This window comes from Balaenoptera acutorostrata, chromosome 7 (assembly GCF_949987535.1).
Source record: "Balaenoptera acutorostrata chromosome 7, mBalAcu1.1, whole genome shotgun sequence".
Taxonomy (NCBI): Eukaryota; Metazoa; Chordata; class Mammalia; order Artiodactyla; family Balaenopteridae; genus Balaenoptera; species Balaenoptera acutorostrata.
Window position 1 is genome coordinate 33476891 of NC_080070.1, and position 18020 is coordinate 33494910.

The 18020-nt window shown below is 34.7% G+C and overlaps 1 protein-coding gene across 3 annotated transcripts in view; it reads right to left on the reverse strand.

Annotated features, from left to right (window-relative positions):
- The window catches only part of CFTR (CF transmembrane conductance regulator), a 195621-nt gene that overhangs the window by 65867 nt on the left and 111734 nt on the right, over nucleotides 1–18020 (reverse strand). For all 3 annotated transcript variants that reach the window (XM_057550593.1, XM_057550594.1, XM_007195128.2), the window contains 6 exons: nucleotides 17399–17493; nucleotides 14813–14899; nucleotides 12578–13304; nucleotides 10366–10494; nucleotides 2042–2079; nucleotides 1340–1584 (listed from right to left, as the gene is read on the reverse strand). In XM_057550593.1, the coding sequence (XP_057406576.1) occupies nucleotides 1340–1584; nucleotides 2042–2079; nucleotides 10366–10494; nucleotides 12578–13304; nucleotides 14813–14899; nucleotides 17399–17493 (1321 nt within the window). The remainder of the gene's footprint in view (nucleotides 1–1339; nucleotides 1585–2041; nucleotides 2080–10365; nucleotides 10495–12577; nucleotides 13305–14812; nucleotides 14900–17398; nucleotides 17494–18020) is intronic.

Consider the following 18020-nt stretch of genomic DNA (forward strand, 5'->3'; position numbering starts at 1 on the left):
TTAGCTCTAAAACAGAAGCGTGGTGATGAGTGTATCCAAATGAGGCAAGGCTTTAGTGATACACAAGGACTTAAAAGAATAATATAAGGAAGATCTTCTTGAATACTAACACTGAAATGTTTTACCCAGAAAAAAATGATGGATAATTCTTATCTTGAGATTTTTAGATACAAATCACTCTAAAAATCTCGGTCTTGGAATTTATTCTTTCCTTTATAATCAAATGTTCCTGTGTCTACCTCCTCTCCCTTGTCTGGATTCTTCCAGGGCAAGAACTGTGCCTTATTCATCCTTTCATACCAGTCCCTGGTTTAGTGCCATAGAAAGTAAGTGCTCAACAGATTTCTGTAAGAATAAAACTTGGGAGATTCCTTATTAACCTCAGATTCTTTAAATGTGAATTTGTCTAAAGGGGAATCAATAAAATTGATTACTTTCAAAGTACCTTATTGTCCTTAGTTTTTAAAATCTTTGGTCCCTTTATTTCACTACTCTTACTTTCTGTGGCCTTAATTATTTTTGTTGAGGTATAATTGACAAAAAAATTGTAAGATATTTAAAGTATACAACGTGATGATTTAATATATGTATACATTGTGAAAGGATTCCTCTCACTGAGTTCATTAACACATTCACCCCCTTTCATAGTTACCTTTGTGCGTGTGTGAGAGAACATTTAAGTTTTATTCTCTTAGCAAATTTCAATTATACAGGACAGTGTTATCAATTATAGTCACCACGTTATACATTAGATCTTCAGACCTTACTCATCTTATAACTGACAGCTTGTACTCTTTTATTAACCTCTATGATAGTGTCAAAAATACTTTTAAAATACATTTGGGATTCGCCCAACCCATTTAAAACAACCCTGAATGAATTTATGGGATCATCTTTGAACAGTTACATGAAACTAGATTACTCTACCTCATCAAAACACTTTATTAGTAAAAGAATCTTAGAATTGTTTTGATCACTTCAAATCTTCTCTTTTAAACAACAATATACATTGGCAGCAAGATGCCTAGAAGGGGGCTAGATCAAATATCTGAATAGAGAAGGACAGCTGACTCAGAAGGGCCTGCTTCTGCTGCTACAGTCCCATCAGCATCATGTCCTAACAAACTGAGCTACTCTAATTAACTGATACAGAAATATGAGGAGTGATGGTATCTGAGAGCCTATAATACCTGAGACAGGTACATGCCAGTCATAAGGAAGCTCAACAAAGGGTAGATGCCTGCATGCAAAAGCCAGTGCTACTACTAGAAAACCAACCAACTCACAGGCCCTGTTTGTGGAGGAGCAGCAGCTTCATTTTGTACACTTAGTCAAGTACCTGCTTTCAACGTGTTGAGGGTTGACATAGGGGCTTGAAGAACAGACTGTAACATTTTGTGGTGTAGTATTTTTGACGCTGTGATTAGAGTATGCACCAGTGGTAAACCTCTGAAGAGTCCCAGAGCAAGCAAAGTGTCAGCTACTCCCACATAAATGTAGAAAACATAATACGAGCTGGTGTTGGTGATGATCACTGCATAACTGTTATTTGCTGTACTATTCCCTTTGTCTTGAGGAGATGGTCTGTAAAGCAAAAGGAAATTGTTATCAGGCAACCAAACTTTCCCATTGAATTTCCAATACATGTAAATGATGCTGAATTTGAGTCTAAAGAAACACAACATATTTCATTAGCAGAGCTTATGCCTTTAACCTGAAGGACTTACTATTGCAAGAAAGTAGATTAAGTTTTTAACCATTGAAATAGACAAAATTTCAAATACTCAGAGAAAATACTAAGTGTGCAAGGTTGTTTTAAATATTGTTATTGCATTTTATGGAAACTAAGCACAACTAAATCCTTTAAAAACTGGTAAAGAGCTGCAGGAACTGCACATGCTCACAATTTTAAACAAAAGAACTCAATTTTCCACTCCAGTACTGTGGGGAAATGAAGCAGAGTGGATATTACAATAATTAATAAGACCCAAATAATCAATAGAAACAAAATGCAATCCACAATAGGACATGGAATACTCACTTTGGAAGCAGCCACAACACAGCCAAAGAAACAGCCACCTGGAATGGAACAATACACACTTGATTTTTTTCCCAGCATCTTCTCCTATTTTTCCCACAACCACTTCTAATTCCACCATGACTAACATTGAAATATATACAATTTCATTTTCCTTTGCTTTACTTTCCTGGGTCCAGCAGCTGCAATAATTGTTCTAAGAACCACTATTTGAGGTGAGAACATGTTAAGTTAATGGAATTCAAATTTCACTGAATAAAATACTTTTCCATTTCTCTCCTTCATTCAACAGGAACTGTTCATAGAACCTCACAGCAGAGCTAATATTGCAGTTAAACATTTTAAATAATAAAGTTTGTTTCTTATGCAGAGATTACTCTCAGCCTGCTGGCAGATAATTTATCCGGTTGGTGGCTATAAATAATTTCATTTGTCATACAATGATTATGAGGGACATAACTATAAGACCAATTAATTACTGGAAAAGACGAGATATATATTTATGAAAACCAGTTAAAATCTCAAAAGTGTAAAAATTCATGGTTTTTTGGGGGGGGTGGTAGTGGGATGGACTGGGAGATTGGGATTGACAGATATACACTAATATGTATAAAACAGATAACTAATAAGAACCTGCTGTATAAAAAATAAATAAATAAAATAAAATTCAAAATAAATAAATAAATAAATAAATTCATGGTTTTTGAATAAAGATAAGGTGCATTCAGGTTAAAACATACACTATTGGCACTATTTGGGCTTTCTCAAGGTGGAAACTTTTGGTTGAAGAACAAATGTTCTATACCATAACTAAACCAAAATAAAAAAATGTTTAACAACCATGATTTTTCTTTTTAGTTTCTGTGTTATTTAAATGATCTGTACTCTGCTCTATTTCAATTTGGCATTCCAGTCTCCTAAATGCTGTGGGAAAACCATCTTGTGATGATACCAACACAATTATAACACCAGAAATATTTACACAATTATAAGACAAATTATACAATTAGCCCGATAACTTTAACAAAGAATCAAATAGAAAAAAAAGGAGAAATTGTAAGTAAAATAATTTGAAAATGAACACAGAATAAAAATAAATAGGGGAGAAACAAATACGCTTGGTATAAGAAATCTATCTCTTATTTCATAATCAATTTATCTTAAGTATTTAACAGTACCATATAAAAATTATGGAGAATAATTAACATTAATTAAGAAATTACATTATGAAGTTCTATACTTTAAATAGTATATAATTTTAGGTAAATTTGCATATCAGATAGGAGTATAATAATGAAAAATCTAATAGCATCATTCTCACTTTCCTACTTTTTTTCATTATACACATAGCCTATATGAACCATATTAATAAAAAAAAAAAACCCACCTTTGTTTCCTTGAAATTCAAGTGAATTCAAAATGACAAGAAACACAGCAATAATCTAGCTATTTCAAAAGTCTTTGTTCCAGCGCAAATGTTTTCCGATTTCCTAAGACTAATCAAATTACTCAAGAACCTAGATAAGGGTATATTTCTGAGTGACTCTTTGGTTATTATAGTCCCTCTTTGTTCCAGTGAAAGAAGTGTCAATAATGTTGGCATTCTAACCTTCTCTGAATGTGAGTAAATCCCAGAAATAAATATTTTATAATATTTACAATAACCAAAGCAGTTGTTCAAAGACACTGATCTAATCAGTGTAATATAAAGTTATTTCTTGGCTCTTGTGAATAGAGACCACTTGCGGAAGAGACCACTTGTGGAACCACCAACCCAAACTACTTTTATTGACTGGAACAAAAACATTTCCAAGGACTTGACATAATGACTTTAATGAAAATGTCTGGGGCATATAGAAACAATTAAGCAAGCAAGTTCTAACATTTAATTTCCAAAATGTCAGGGTTATAAAGTTCATACAGTTTGTGATAGAGTGACAGTCCTGAAAGATTCGAGGAAAAGCAAAAAGGTCATTATTTTCAGCTCTTTCAGGGTTTTAAACATCATTCCATATCACATAGAAAATGGTCCCGTCTAGATCAGCACTGTCCAAGAGAAATTTCTACAAAAATAGAAATGTTCAATATCTGCACTGTTCAGTATCATTGCCACTTAATACACATGGCACTTGATCACTTGAAATGTGACCAGTGTGGGTGACTGAGGAACTGAATTTTATATTGTGTTTCATTTTAAATAATTTCATTTAATTTATATGGTCATACATGGCTGGTGGGTGGCTACTGTACTGGACAGTGTATGAATAGACTAAAATTGTTAGTTAGATAGGGGTGTAGCCAGAGTATTTATTATATACCCATGCTAGGTATCAGGAGTCTGATGATGGTGTTCTCTAAGGATAGATCCATGAACAGTCAACATGATGATTCACGAACTTTGCAAATGACCCCAAATGAAAAAGAAGTAGCCAGTATTTAGAAGCTAGGTCACAATTTAAATTATATAGATAATTTGTCTCTATGATTTAAAAAATAATGGCATGTCGGGGATAGAATATACAGCATATACATACGGAAAGAGAAATTAAGTGCCTCTTTCTGAAAGACTTATTTGCTAAATGAACTAGTAAACATCTTTGGAGACGTGATAGATGAAGGTTGATCATCTATATAGTAAAACACCAACAGTATGATTTCGAAAATAAGACGTGATGGAGAACTAGAGCAAGAATATATTCAAGACTTAGGAGGAACCCTACCATGACATAACCTGGCTAGGTACAAGTTTGATACTCACAACGAAAGAAAATAGGCATGAAAAGAGAAGAAAACTGCCAAGACCAGGTATAGAAAAGGTTCAAAAACGTGAATACAACCAAATGAGGTATAACGGTCCAATATTCTATCATGAAGAACTTTAATGAACTACAAAAAAGACACTCCTAAATACTTCACTGTGGAATATCTTCAGAGGCCTTTAAATATGACTTAAAGGTTCTAAACACTCTGGATGCTGAGCCTAGTTAATAACAGCAATCCCTTCCTGTCATAACAGATGTTCCGGCCTCCCTTCGTGTCCCCATCCAATCCATTTTCCATATAGCAGACAGAGTGATCTTTTTTAAAGCATAAAAAAGTCATATCATACCCTGAATGAAGCCTTTCAAAGGCTTCCTGTTGCATTTAAAATAAAACCCAAATTCTTTACTTCAGCCAATGGTTCTGCAAACCTGTTTCTGGCCTACTTTTCCGATGTCACCACGTGACATGCCACTCACTTCTCTCTCCCACTGTTCCAATTGCGCTGGCTTCCTCTCAGTTTCCATAATTTACCAAACTTTTCCAAGACCTCTGCATTTGCCCCAGTTTCTGCATGTCTGAGTCCTTCTTATCTTTTGGGTGTCAATTAAATGTCATTTCGTCAGGAAGCCTTCCCTGTCTACCCTCCTTTGCCCAGCTTTATATTAGTTCACTGTTTATTTCCTTCTGGCACTTATTACACTCTGTGATTATTTCCATCAAAATGTATTTATCCTCTGTCCTCTTTCCTATTGTAGCCTTAGTGTCTAAAACAACACCCGGTAAACAGTAGGCATTTGGTAAATCTGTACTTAATAAATAAAGGAAGGGATAAATAAGAGTATACTTAAATAAAAAATACAGGGACTTTCCTGGTGGCACGGTGGTTGGGACTCTGCACTCCCAATGCGGGGGGCCTGGGTTCAATCCCTGGTCAGGGAACTAGATCCCACATGCATGCCACATCTAAGAGTTCGCCTGCCACAACTAAGACCCAGTGCAACCAAATAAATAATAAATAAATGTTTTTTTAAAAAAAATAAAAAATACCAATGTCAACAGAGAGAAATTATATACTAATCACATAGAAAACATTTTTAAAAGCATAACATATCATGATATGTTATGTAGGATAAAGATAAAGAACCGGAACCAATTCATTCTATAAGTTCTGTACAAATGCAGAATTCAGAGCTCTTCCCAAGTCACACAAGGAGATCTGTGTGTAAATGACTACCATTAAAATAGTATTGGCGGGCTTCCCTGGTGGCGCAGTGGTTGAGAGTCTGCCTGCCAATGCAGGGGACACGGGTTCGAGCCCTGGTCTGGGAGGATCCCACGTGCCGCGGAGCGACTGGGCCCGTGAGCCACAATTGCTGAGCCTGCGCGTCTGGAGCTTGTGCTCCGCAACAGGAGGGGCCGCGACGGTGAGAGGCCCGCGCACCGCGATGAAGAGTGGCCCCCGCTTGCCGCAACTAGAGAAAGCCCTCGCACAGAAACGAAGACCCAACACAGCCAAAAATAAATATAAAATAAAATTTAAAAAAATTAAAAAAAAGCTTTAAAATCTTTAAAAAAAAAAAAAAAATAGTATTGGCATTTTGAGTTTTCACCAAAGGAGCACAGCATTATGAATGTTCTGTTAACATAAGTACATTAGTGTATTCTATCTGTACATTCTGTTCTTCATGGTATACACAGCATATAGAATTATGCCTGACACACTGAAAGAACTAAAAAAATACGTGTTGAATGAGTAAGTGGCTGAATGAATGACAGGCAGTAATAGTAAAGTGACACCTTGTTATGACTTAATCGTAGATTTCAATGCTTTGCAGGTTAAATCACGCCCTAAAACATAGACACTTGCTAAGTAATGCTGCCTGAAAAGTACTACTATCAATAAAGGTATAACTATCATTAAGGTATTATGGGAGCATATATTGCGTATGCTAATAATGTAAAGCCACCTAGTGATTCCTCATTAGCAAACAGAAGGGAAATCATAAGGGAATAGTATATAGCAATTCTCTGACACTTTTCTTAAAACTCTCAGGAATAAAAGGACTAAACTGGATCTTTAGATACTCCAGGCAACAATAATACCCTCTGGTTGTTGTAAAAGGAAGGAGGAAACTGCTTCCTACTGTATAATTTGCGTTTCTTCTCTATCTAGTCAATGCTGTACTGCCAAGTTAGAGCACTAGAGAGACCAACATAATAGAAATTTAAAAGCCTATATCCCTGGTGCTAATATCTAAGAACTTAACAGAAGATATTGTTCTATGGTAAAGAAAACAGTACAAAAATATAAGGTAGACTGACTCCTTTATCAAAATGACACTCTAATGATAATTGGTAACAAACTGAGTAGACCAAACTAATTTTTTCAGTTTAGCACTTTGAAGAAATAAAAAAAGTTATTACTTTCATACTCTAAAAGGGAAGTTTATTGAACGTACTCTATAAAATTATAAAATCTAGATTGAAGTATGGCCCCTATGAAAACTAAAAATGGGTACATCACTTCCACAAAGGAAGAAATGTATCTTAACTTTTCTTTAGGTTCTCTGATCATGTTGAGTATGAGGCTCTAAATAAAGTTTAAAAGACCTAAACTATCTTCCTGGATTAGCACTTGTACCATGATGCAAAGCACATATGAGATATTTCAATGGTAATGAGAAGAGGCACATTGGTATTAAGAAAGGAGCTTAGTCTAAAAGTAAAATTACGGAAATTTTGATTCAAAGATGTGACAGAATTGTGAACATCTGAATGATTTGTTTAGCTGCATAACTGTGCACATGATGAAAACAATTACTGTTTTTCTACTATCACCAAGTTTTTGTTATTCAAAATTTTGAGAACCAGGCAATTGGCAATGCCTTCAGGATATTGGGCCAAAAAAGGTTCATAATTTTTTATATTATTTCTTGCCTAGAAAATGACATTACTGGTTTTTTTTGTCCATTAAAAAGAAAAGTTTTTGCTATAATTGTGAGAGCTCAACTAATAATGGGAAGTTATACAACATTTACATCCTCTGTTGTAGTTTGGTTTCTAGCCTAAAGACAAAGGACCACTGTCTTCTTGAGTAAGTGAGCTAATAATATTGTACACATGTTCAGTGGCTCAATGCTCAGTCTCTAATTAATTAACTATACACTGTGTTGAAAGTCACGTAAGTTCAGCTCTACAGCTCTACATGGGACAAGGGTCCTGTAAGTGAACATAAATCACCACCACATTCAGATAGGACCATTTTTTCTCATAAAACTAAACTGAAGACAGTCAAGTAATGTTGATCTTTCAATGAAGAGGTTCAAATCATTAACAGTGACAAAGGGCTGGTTTGAGATTAACTGTGGCACAGGACTGAGTTTCATTCACATTAATGTTAGTCATTTGGCATGATTGGCAGAGATTAATGAGGTAAATTAAAAATACATTTCAATGCAATTTTCATTATCTCATGTGAGAGTCTCAAGTTACTCAACCCCATAGTTTTGTTACACTGTAAAAGGAATTACTGAAAATTTCACTATATCTCTGTCATGGACTTGTCCACCTCAAACTAGCTTGAGCTTTATAATGATGATAGACATTAAGGATATTAGTAAGAATAGCAATTAGCATTGCTCATTATATGCCAAGCCCTACAGTAAGTGCTTTATAATCATGATATCTCTTAACCCACAAAAATGACCTTTGAAATTGGTACTATTACAACCTCCATTTTATAGGTGAGGAAACTGAGGCTCAGAGAGGTTAACTAACTTGTTCAGTGTCATAGTGTTAATAACACAGAATTAGAATTCACAGCCAGATCAGTCTGAGTCCAGAGGTGGCACTACGCAATACTGCATCTCACATTCAGCCTCCATTTGTTTCATTAATTTAAAATAGTAGTAGAGCAAACGAAGAGATATCATCAAAACTCAAAGATCAAATGGAAACCAACACTTTATAGGTGAAGTGGTATGTACAACTTTTGGCACATACCTTTAATATTTTACACTACTTTACTTGGTCAAGGAGGAGTGATAATATTTTATGTAGACTTCTTAACTGAGGTTAGAAACAGCCTAATAAGACAATGAAGTAGTTTTAAGTTTGGGTTTCAGGTATGTATATAATTGCCCTCAGGAGAGGCAGTACTTCACCTGGGTCATTTCTCCCCTGAAGGCAGCCTGGGCCTTTATGTTGGATTCAGGCTGTATATTAGGACACATCCAGCAGTATCCTCCGAGATAAATATCTAGAGTAGTCATTCACAGGCTGAATCCAATCCACAGATGTGTTTTTTTGTACCCACGTAGTGTTCATTTCTTTGTTTTACTTTAACCAACTACCCACACTTAAAAATGGGAAATTTTTACAGAAAAAATCTGTATCTTCATCTTCTGTTGAAAAATAAGAAGGTTTAGCGAAACTGATCCCAAAACCCCTCATGGGAAGTCCTTGACTGGTGTTGAGTTACGACTGCCCCCGTTCGACAATTGGAGGGCAAATATTCTCCATCGAGCCTCAAAGCCACTTCACCCCTAGACATCCTCTGCCAAGCCTCTTTTCGCATTTAAGTGGCTGCTCCTGATCTAGAGAAAAACCTCATTCACCAACCAGCTTCAGAAACCTCTTACCTTAATGCAGAACTGAACTTGTGACCTACTGCCCCCCTCTTTTATTTTAACCTGGTGATGTGAAGGACAGCAGCAGCATGGTAAAGAGACCATGATGGTGGCATTGAAGACAAAAGAATTCTGTAGGCAAATGGGTGATTTGAATCTCTGAAAGGCTTGTTTAAAATGATTTCTAGGGGCTTCCCTGGTGGCGCAGTGGTTGAGAATCCGCCTGCCAATGCAGGGGACACGGGTTCGAGCCCTGGTCTGGGAGGATCCCACATGCCACGGAGCAACTAGGCCCGTGAGCCACAATTACTGAGCCTGCGCATCTGGAGCCTGTGCTCCGCAACAAGAGAGGCCCGCGCACCACGATGAAGAGTGGCCCCCGCTTGCCACAACTAGAGAAAGCCCTCGCACAGAAACGAAGACCCAACACAGCCACAAATAAATAAATAAATAAATCAGACCTGGCTTTTAAAAAAAAAAAAAAAAAAAAAATGATTTCTAAGCCACTAATATATATTTATTTTATTTTGTGAGGAGATAGTCTTTTAAAGGTGGTGATTCATCACTGGCATATTTAATAACGCAATATCTAGAGCCAAATGAATTTAATATTTAGTACAGAATAATTTTCATTGTTTAAATTCAGTTCATATAAAGACATTCTACTTTGAGGTTTTGAATGTCTCAATTAAAAACTCTTCATATAGAAGATATGTGCTTAAGTATATTTTATATGCTATGTATGAAGTAATAAAATATCAATAGAAGAACTATACATATCATTATAATGATATAAAATTTCATATATACATATACACTTATATTTATGTATATATATACATTTATACATGTGTATATATATATATATATATCCTTCCAAACTATTCTTAATTTAACTTTAAATCACATTAATATTTAATAACAGAAAATTCTTACCTCAGCTAGAAAAATGACTAAGCACCAAATTAGCACAAAAAGTAAGCTCTTGTGGACAGTAATATATCGAAGGTATGTGTTCCATGTAGTCACTGCTGGTATGTTCTCCACATCATCAAAAAAGCACTCCTGAAAAAAAGAATCATGGTTATTACAATGAGACAATACAGGTTCACACCAGCACTGTGGTTTTATTTTGAATGTGTGGAAATAAAGGAATATTACTATTTGAAACTAAGTGAATTTCAACAAATATAAACCATTATGAATGACACAGGTGATGTCACTCCACAGCCAATATAATGTCCACTGGAGCAACATAGCTTTTTGAAAAATGAGAAACACTGCGATTCTTCAAACTCTGAATGTAATATTGCTGATAAAACAACTGTATTATTTTTGAACAATTTTACCATTTTAACGCTTAACAGTGTCACACATTTTATCAAATAAATGGTACCAGCAAACTGAAGCTTCCCAGAACCGTCCTTGACTTAACTTGGAGAACTATAGTTCAATAATTTGAAAGAGAGAAAATCCAGATATTTCAAAGGGAAAGGATAGTTTTGTTTCTTATAAAGTCAACAAAATTCACAGAAGAAGCACTAGAACATCAAAGAAAGGGTCCTAGGAAATTGGAATATGACACACTGGTTAGATGTAAAAATTTTTGAAGTCAAGTAAACCTGCATTTGAATCTGGACTCTATCATTGACTTCCTAGGAGCTGCTTGAATTCAGGCAGCTGAACTTCTCTAAAATTTAGTTTCCTTATCTATAAATGAGAATAATGAGAGGTACCTTCTAAGAATATGCTCATGACACTAGAAGCAATCAATAAATACTATTATCAGTCAAAGTGATCATTCTTTACAATTAAACTTATAGAATCAGGTTTGAGAAATTCATTCGGATTGGTATTAAAACCATACAGATAAATTATCTTTTAGGAAACCTTTTTTAAGATTATAGAAACACTGAAAGTATGTATTTTAGAGATCATCTATTCTGTTCCCTCATTTTACAAACAAAGAAACTTTGGCTCAGAGACATTAAATGACATGTGACTTGCCAAAGGTCACACTACTCTTAATTGATCTATGCTATTAAACGTATCAATTTATTACAACATTGTTTCATCCAAGGCACTTAAGGAATTTTTCTAGTTAAAAAAAAAAAACCCTCCTCTTTTCTATTGCCTCCTATTTTAAGAATAAAAGCATTTTATTCTTTAGAACTTAATATAAAAGACTTTCTACCTGAACGTTGGCACTAGTATATGTTGAATTTCACATACCTTCTTTAAAAGAAACCTGCCCAGGGCTTCCCTGGTGGCACAGTGGTTGAGAATATGCCTGCCAATGCAGGGGACACGGGTTCGAGCCCTGGCCTGGGAAGATCCCACATGCCGCGGAGCAACTGGGCCCGTGAGCCACAATTACTGAGCCTGCGCATCTGGAGCCTGTGCTCCGCAACAAGAGAGGCCGCGATAGTAAGAGGCCCGCGCACTGCGATGAAGAGTGGCCCCCACTTGCCGCAACTAGAGAAAGCCCTCGCACAGAAACGAAGACCCAACACAGCCATAAATAAATAAAATTTTTTAAAAAAAGAGAGTTCCTACTCAAAAAAAAAAAAGAAAGAAACCTGCCCAGAAATCCTATGTATAATGCAAATTTAAACGATAAAAAAGCTCACATTAACTAAATTCAGGCAAGACCGATGTATAAGCCAGAATGTTAGTCCTGTTGAGAGACTAGATGTTTATATACCTTATAGAGGCTACCTGCATACAGCAACATTTCTTTGTCTCTCAATAACTAAAGCTATTACTTGTTTATATATTTGTTTTCACTCCACCTCTTCCCACAGAGGTTTTAGGAGGGTAATGAAACAGATTTATAATAATTCATAATTTTTCTCATTAATAATAATGATTATCACTGCTTCGTAAAGGACTCAATATTAGTCCTTGCTTTGACTTACATCTTACGGTAAGAGACATCACAAAAGGAAATAGTTGATTCTTTCACATTTCGAAGTTGCTTACATAATTTACATACTTTGGACTTTGGGAATCTTAAAAATAAACCTCATCCTACACTCAAATTTGAGTAAGTTTTGCTACATAGTATGTATTACATCCCACTCTTTGTGGCCAAAAGAAAAAAAAGAAAGGAAAAAACGGAAACACCACACTGATTACTTATACACACCCTTAAATCTTCTTCATTAATTTCTTCACTTATTTCCAAGTCAGTATCTTGAGATAACCGTCTTGAATATATATCTATTTCAGTTAAGCTCGCCTGAGGGGCCAATGACATTTTTCGTGTGGATGTTGCTGTCTTTCGGTGAATGCTTTGACCTTGGTTCACTGAGGAGCGGGTCATAAGGTTCAGGACTGACTGCCTCCTTCGTCCCTGAAATGTGGGACCAGCACTGATCATGTTGCTCTGAGGCAGGATCGCCGCTCTCGGTTCAGAACCGGGAACTAAGGATAGTCTTCTCTCTAAAGGCTCAACAGAATCTTCTTCGATGCCATTCATTTGTAATGGAGCCTTCTGTACAATTGAAAATTTCCTCATAGAGCTGATTGAATTGAGAATGGAGTTCTTCCTTTTTTCACCACACTCTCCAGTCTGTTTAAAAGATTGCTTTTTTGTTTCATTCCAGGACACAGAAGTATCTCCTTCTAGTGAGAAACGCTGTAAAGTCTCAGTTATGATTGAATTTCTTCGTTCTGCAGTAAACTGGTCAAAAGTGTCATATCCCATGAGCTTTGAGCTGAAGTCGGGCCGTTGATTTTGTAACTCAGAAAATGTCCCATAAAAATAGCTGCTACCTTCATGTAAAATTAGTACTTTGTCAGCTTTCTTTAAATGTTCCATTTTAGAAGTGACCAAAATCCTAGTTTTGTTAGCCATCAATTTACAGACACAGCTTTAAGAATATAAAAATATATAAATATTAATTTTATAAACAATTTATTACAATAGTATATATATTGCATTTTAACATTTTATTAACCTATTCTTGTATAAAACCTCTATCATACAATGTTATTATACTTAAAATAATTTTAAAAGTAAATATGCAATAGTAACTAATTTGCACTTCTTGAATTATTATGGCATGAAATACTGTATTATTGAATTATTATAGTATGCTACATTATAAAGCTGAGTGTTAACAGACCTAGAATGAAATTAAATATCTGATATTAAATAAACATTTGACTTTGAACGAACTGGTTACCCTCTGGGTCATGGCTGATTCATCTAGAAAATGAGGGAATCGTTAGATGACCTTTAAGATTCCTCAGGGTTTATATTTCTACGTGTCTTCTAAAATGTCAGAGCTTTCTTGTTCTTTAAATTTTCCACTCATTTCCTTTTATATTTTAAGTTGACCACAAATTTTGTCCTCAAGAGCTTATATTAAGACTAATTTGATTTGTTAAAAACACAACAACAATAACAAACATGAGAATTGGATAATAAATTTGACCCTCCTCCAACAAAACTTCCCTCTAAGTCTAGAAGTAAATCCTTTCTAGAACCATCTAAGGGAGACCAATTTCTTTTTGGCATTAAAACATTTTATATTATATATTGATAGAAAGAGGTATCATTCTAGTCTATACTCTAACATACTAACATAACTAGCAAAGTTTATATTGGTAAGAAGGTACTTATAGTTACAGGACTATAAAAATAGTATCATAGGCATTAAATTTCGCTAAATTCTAGGAAAGGTGCTTCTAGAAATAATATGGCCATTTTATACACACACAATCTACATCCTTATTGATTAAAATGAATCATGATAATTCTCTGAATAAACTACTTTATAGTCTATGAAATCATTTTGAAACCTTAAAATCAAGTTATATAACTAACTGTTCCTGTTAGGAACTTCACATACGTTGAGCCCTAATGGGAGCTCCAATGAAATGTATACCCCGAGCTTTGTGTGACTGAGGAGAAGGTTCTGAAGGAGGTATTGAGGTAGATGAATAGTCTGAGCATTCACCTATATTAAAACATTAAAACATTCAGTTTCTCTGGCTCCTTAAGAAGTTTACTACCTAAGGAGGAGATAAAATAAAATACTAACACGAAAAAAGTGAATGAAAAATTTAAGTATAATAATCAATTAAAATAATATACGCTATGTCACAAGACAATAATACTATAAAAACTACATAAATAGTGACTGTTAAAGTAATAATGGGAAAAATTGGTTCAGCATAAGGTGGACAGAAAAGTGGATGTGATCTTTAATCTTGACCGTGGAGGGAAGATCAGATTTGAATAAGTGGCTACATTACATTTTGTCATTCTGAGTCACAATGGTGGACATATTTCTCAAGGAATAATATGCAGCCTATGGTGGTATAGTTGTTCTTTCTTGTCTTTTAGCATGAATAAGTTATTCAAAGAACATACCTTTCAAATATTTCTTTCTCTGTTAACACATCTAGGTATCCAAAAGGAGAGTCTAATAGGTACAAATCAGCATCTCTGTATACTGCTCTAAAAAGAAAATGGAAATGAAATTATATTCCTTCAATATTTCCCATGTCTTCTGGTATAGATGATTTTAAGTGAAGAACAAAAAGATAAGTCATATGTGATTTTTATGGCTTTTCGCAATACTCCAAAAACTGCTGAAGTGGTTTTGCTAAATATAAGTGACATACACTTGAAGTTACAAAAGTTACAAACTGAATCACACCATACATACAATTTTAAATATTACCTTAAAAAAGAAAAAGAAAACCTTTTAACAATAGTATCTATTTACAGCCAAGCACTATGCCACACGCTGGGAATACAATGGTAAAAATTACACAAGCTCTGCCCTCAAAGGTCTTGCATTTTGGTGGGAAACAAAGAAGAATAGACTGTTTCAAACCTGTAAAATGTCAGAGACAGCACCTAAATTGCAGCATTTATGTGAAATTATTTTTTTAATATTTTTCCAGTGTTGACTGTTACTGACAAATTGATAGCAGTGTTTTTACAGCTGTATGACTGATATTGCTCTTTGGTCCTTACAGTCTTAGTTTCTGGACCATACTCTTAAAAATTCCACACAAGTAAAGGATGAAAAATTTGCAATGAAAATGTATACCCATATTGTTTTATATTATAAAATTTTAGAAAATTTTACTATTTTCTAAGTTAAAAAATAAAATTTTATGAGCAAGTAAAATCTTCATTAAGTTGATCTTAGGACAGTAATAAGATGAAGATATGGTCCCATATGAACAGAAGTGAGGCAATTTCTTCATAACATTTAAACTTTTTTCAGCTGTGGTTGTTAGTACCCTATACCTGTGCCAGTCACATAGCATTCAGTGTTTACGTATAATTCTGTAAAAAGGAAACTGTGTTTAGTCAGCAGGTAACTAAGAGAAGTAATAACAATAATAATAATTAAAAAACAGAAATGACAAAAAGTCGAAGTAAAATCTAGAAGAACCTTTGCAGTGTAAATTATTTTTGAAGATAACACGTAAGAACTAGATAAAAGTCCCCCATCGAAATGTACCCTTGAGGGCTTCCTTCTCTTACTCAGCTCTTCTCTCTCTCCTATGCATCTATGACCACAGTTTCTCAAGAGATCAGAAATAACATATTCATCATCCCCAAATGGACAATATACGACACATTCAGATCAGAATAGCAATAAACAATTATTTTCTTTAATGCCTCAAACTGTGTGCATTTTATAATAAAACTGAATCTTCAACTGGTAAATACAAACTCAATTCTATACTGAATGCCTGAAGCCATAGAGCATATCTTACCTAAATTTGAAATGAGATGTTTAAGACAAGTCTTACTTTGGCTCACAGATTAATCAACTTTCAATTATTTAGAAACTATTATTTTGTCTGGGAATTATCCATATCTATTGATTTATTACTTGACATTGTAATCCCAAGATCAAGGCGTGGTTTAATGTAGAGTCAAGACGACCTGGTTCAAACTGTAACCCTAGAATTTCCCAGTGTGGATTTTGGCAAGTTAAGATCTAACCTTCTCATTTATCTCATTATCTCTTCTATAAATTGGGGAGAACAATCCTTTTTTGGCAGAGTGATATGGGGATTAAGTAAAATTACACATGTACTCATGCACACCCAACCCAGAATAGTACTAGGCAACTGTAGGTGCTCAGTGAGTTAGTTTCCTGCCCCAGCTTTTGAAAGCACAAGAAAGTAAGGGAAAGAAGCCAGAATATCAATAGGTCAAGGTGATTTCTTGCTAACAACTTTGGCAACACAGTAAGAAGAATTTAGTTCAAATAAAACTGGAGTAACATTTGCCATACCACATCACCAATAATTTTTTAAACTGACAGTTACAATTTAACCAGAAAGGTTTCTTCTTGACACAAATTAACTATACATATATATACACTTCCCTTTGACACTTCAAAATGCTTAGACCAAGAATGTCTCCACCAAGGGACCACCATAGCCCCCACTATATTAGATGTGCTTGTCCTATTTATTTTTCTTTAAAGATTACAGACTTTTAGCTAAGTGACATCATTTGCCCTGCTATTTCTGTCATGAGATTAATTAGTTATGTTGAAAATTTTGAAAATTTATGTTTATCTAAACCAAGAAGCATAAACAGAAGCCTAGAGCAGGTGTGTACATTTTGGGATGGGGCAAGCAAGGAACTGTATGAAGGACTAAATAAAAATTTACATCTTCTCTTTCACTCTGCTAGGCAGAGTGCCAGGGTTTTCCATTTGTAGTAAATCATGTCATGAGGCAAACAAACACACACACCAACATAAGGGTATGCATTTTAAAAAAGCCATCAGCTTTATCAGACATGAATACTATATCATTAACTATAGTTCTTAAAGGTTATTCTTAACCTGTTACCTATAAGATCCCGGGCATTTTTCAATTCCGGAAACAGAATATAAAGAAATAGAGAATCAACTATAATTTTTACATGCATGATATTTACAACAAATGCTCGCTGGACCAATAATCAGATATTCACCTTGCTAAAGAAATTCTTGCTTGCTGACCTCCACTCAATGTGATTCCACCATCTCCAAGAACTATGTTGTCTTTCTCTGCAAATTTGGAGATGTCCTGTTATCAAAAATAGACAGAGAGGAATTGTCAGTATGTTGGATCGGAATTTGAAAGGTACATTTTCCTTCAAATGCAATCATATATCAGACTTCTGCTTTAACCACAGCAGAAATTGTAAATACCGCATCTCAGTTATTTTAAATGCATTTCAATTGCTCAAAACATTGTTGAAATTTTATAAAGAAAACTTTCTTTAATTTTTCAAATGTTATTTATGATAATTAAATAAGAATTGGAAAATATCAGAAAGTAAAGCATATGCATATTTATGATACGTAAAGACGTGTGTATATCATCCATTGACCATTTTACAAACCCAAGTGCTATTAATGTGCTAAAGTGCACTTCCTTCCAATTTAAATTCACTCCTTTAAAAGGAAATCCCCAAAGATGAATAAACCTCCTAATAAGAGAAACTAAAAGAATACCATTTACAGCTCCCTGCAGTATCTAAGCATATTCAGTGACCAGGGGTACAAGGCACCTCTTTTCCACACTTCTCTCACCTACCCACCCAAACAACA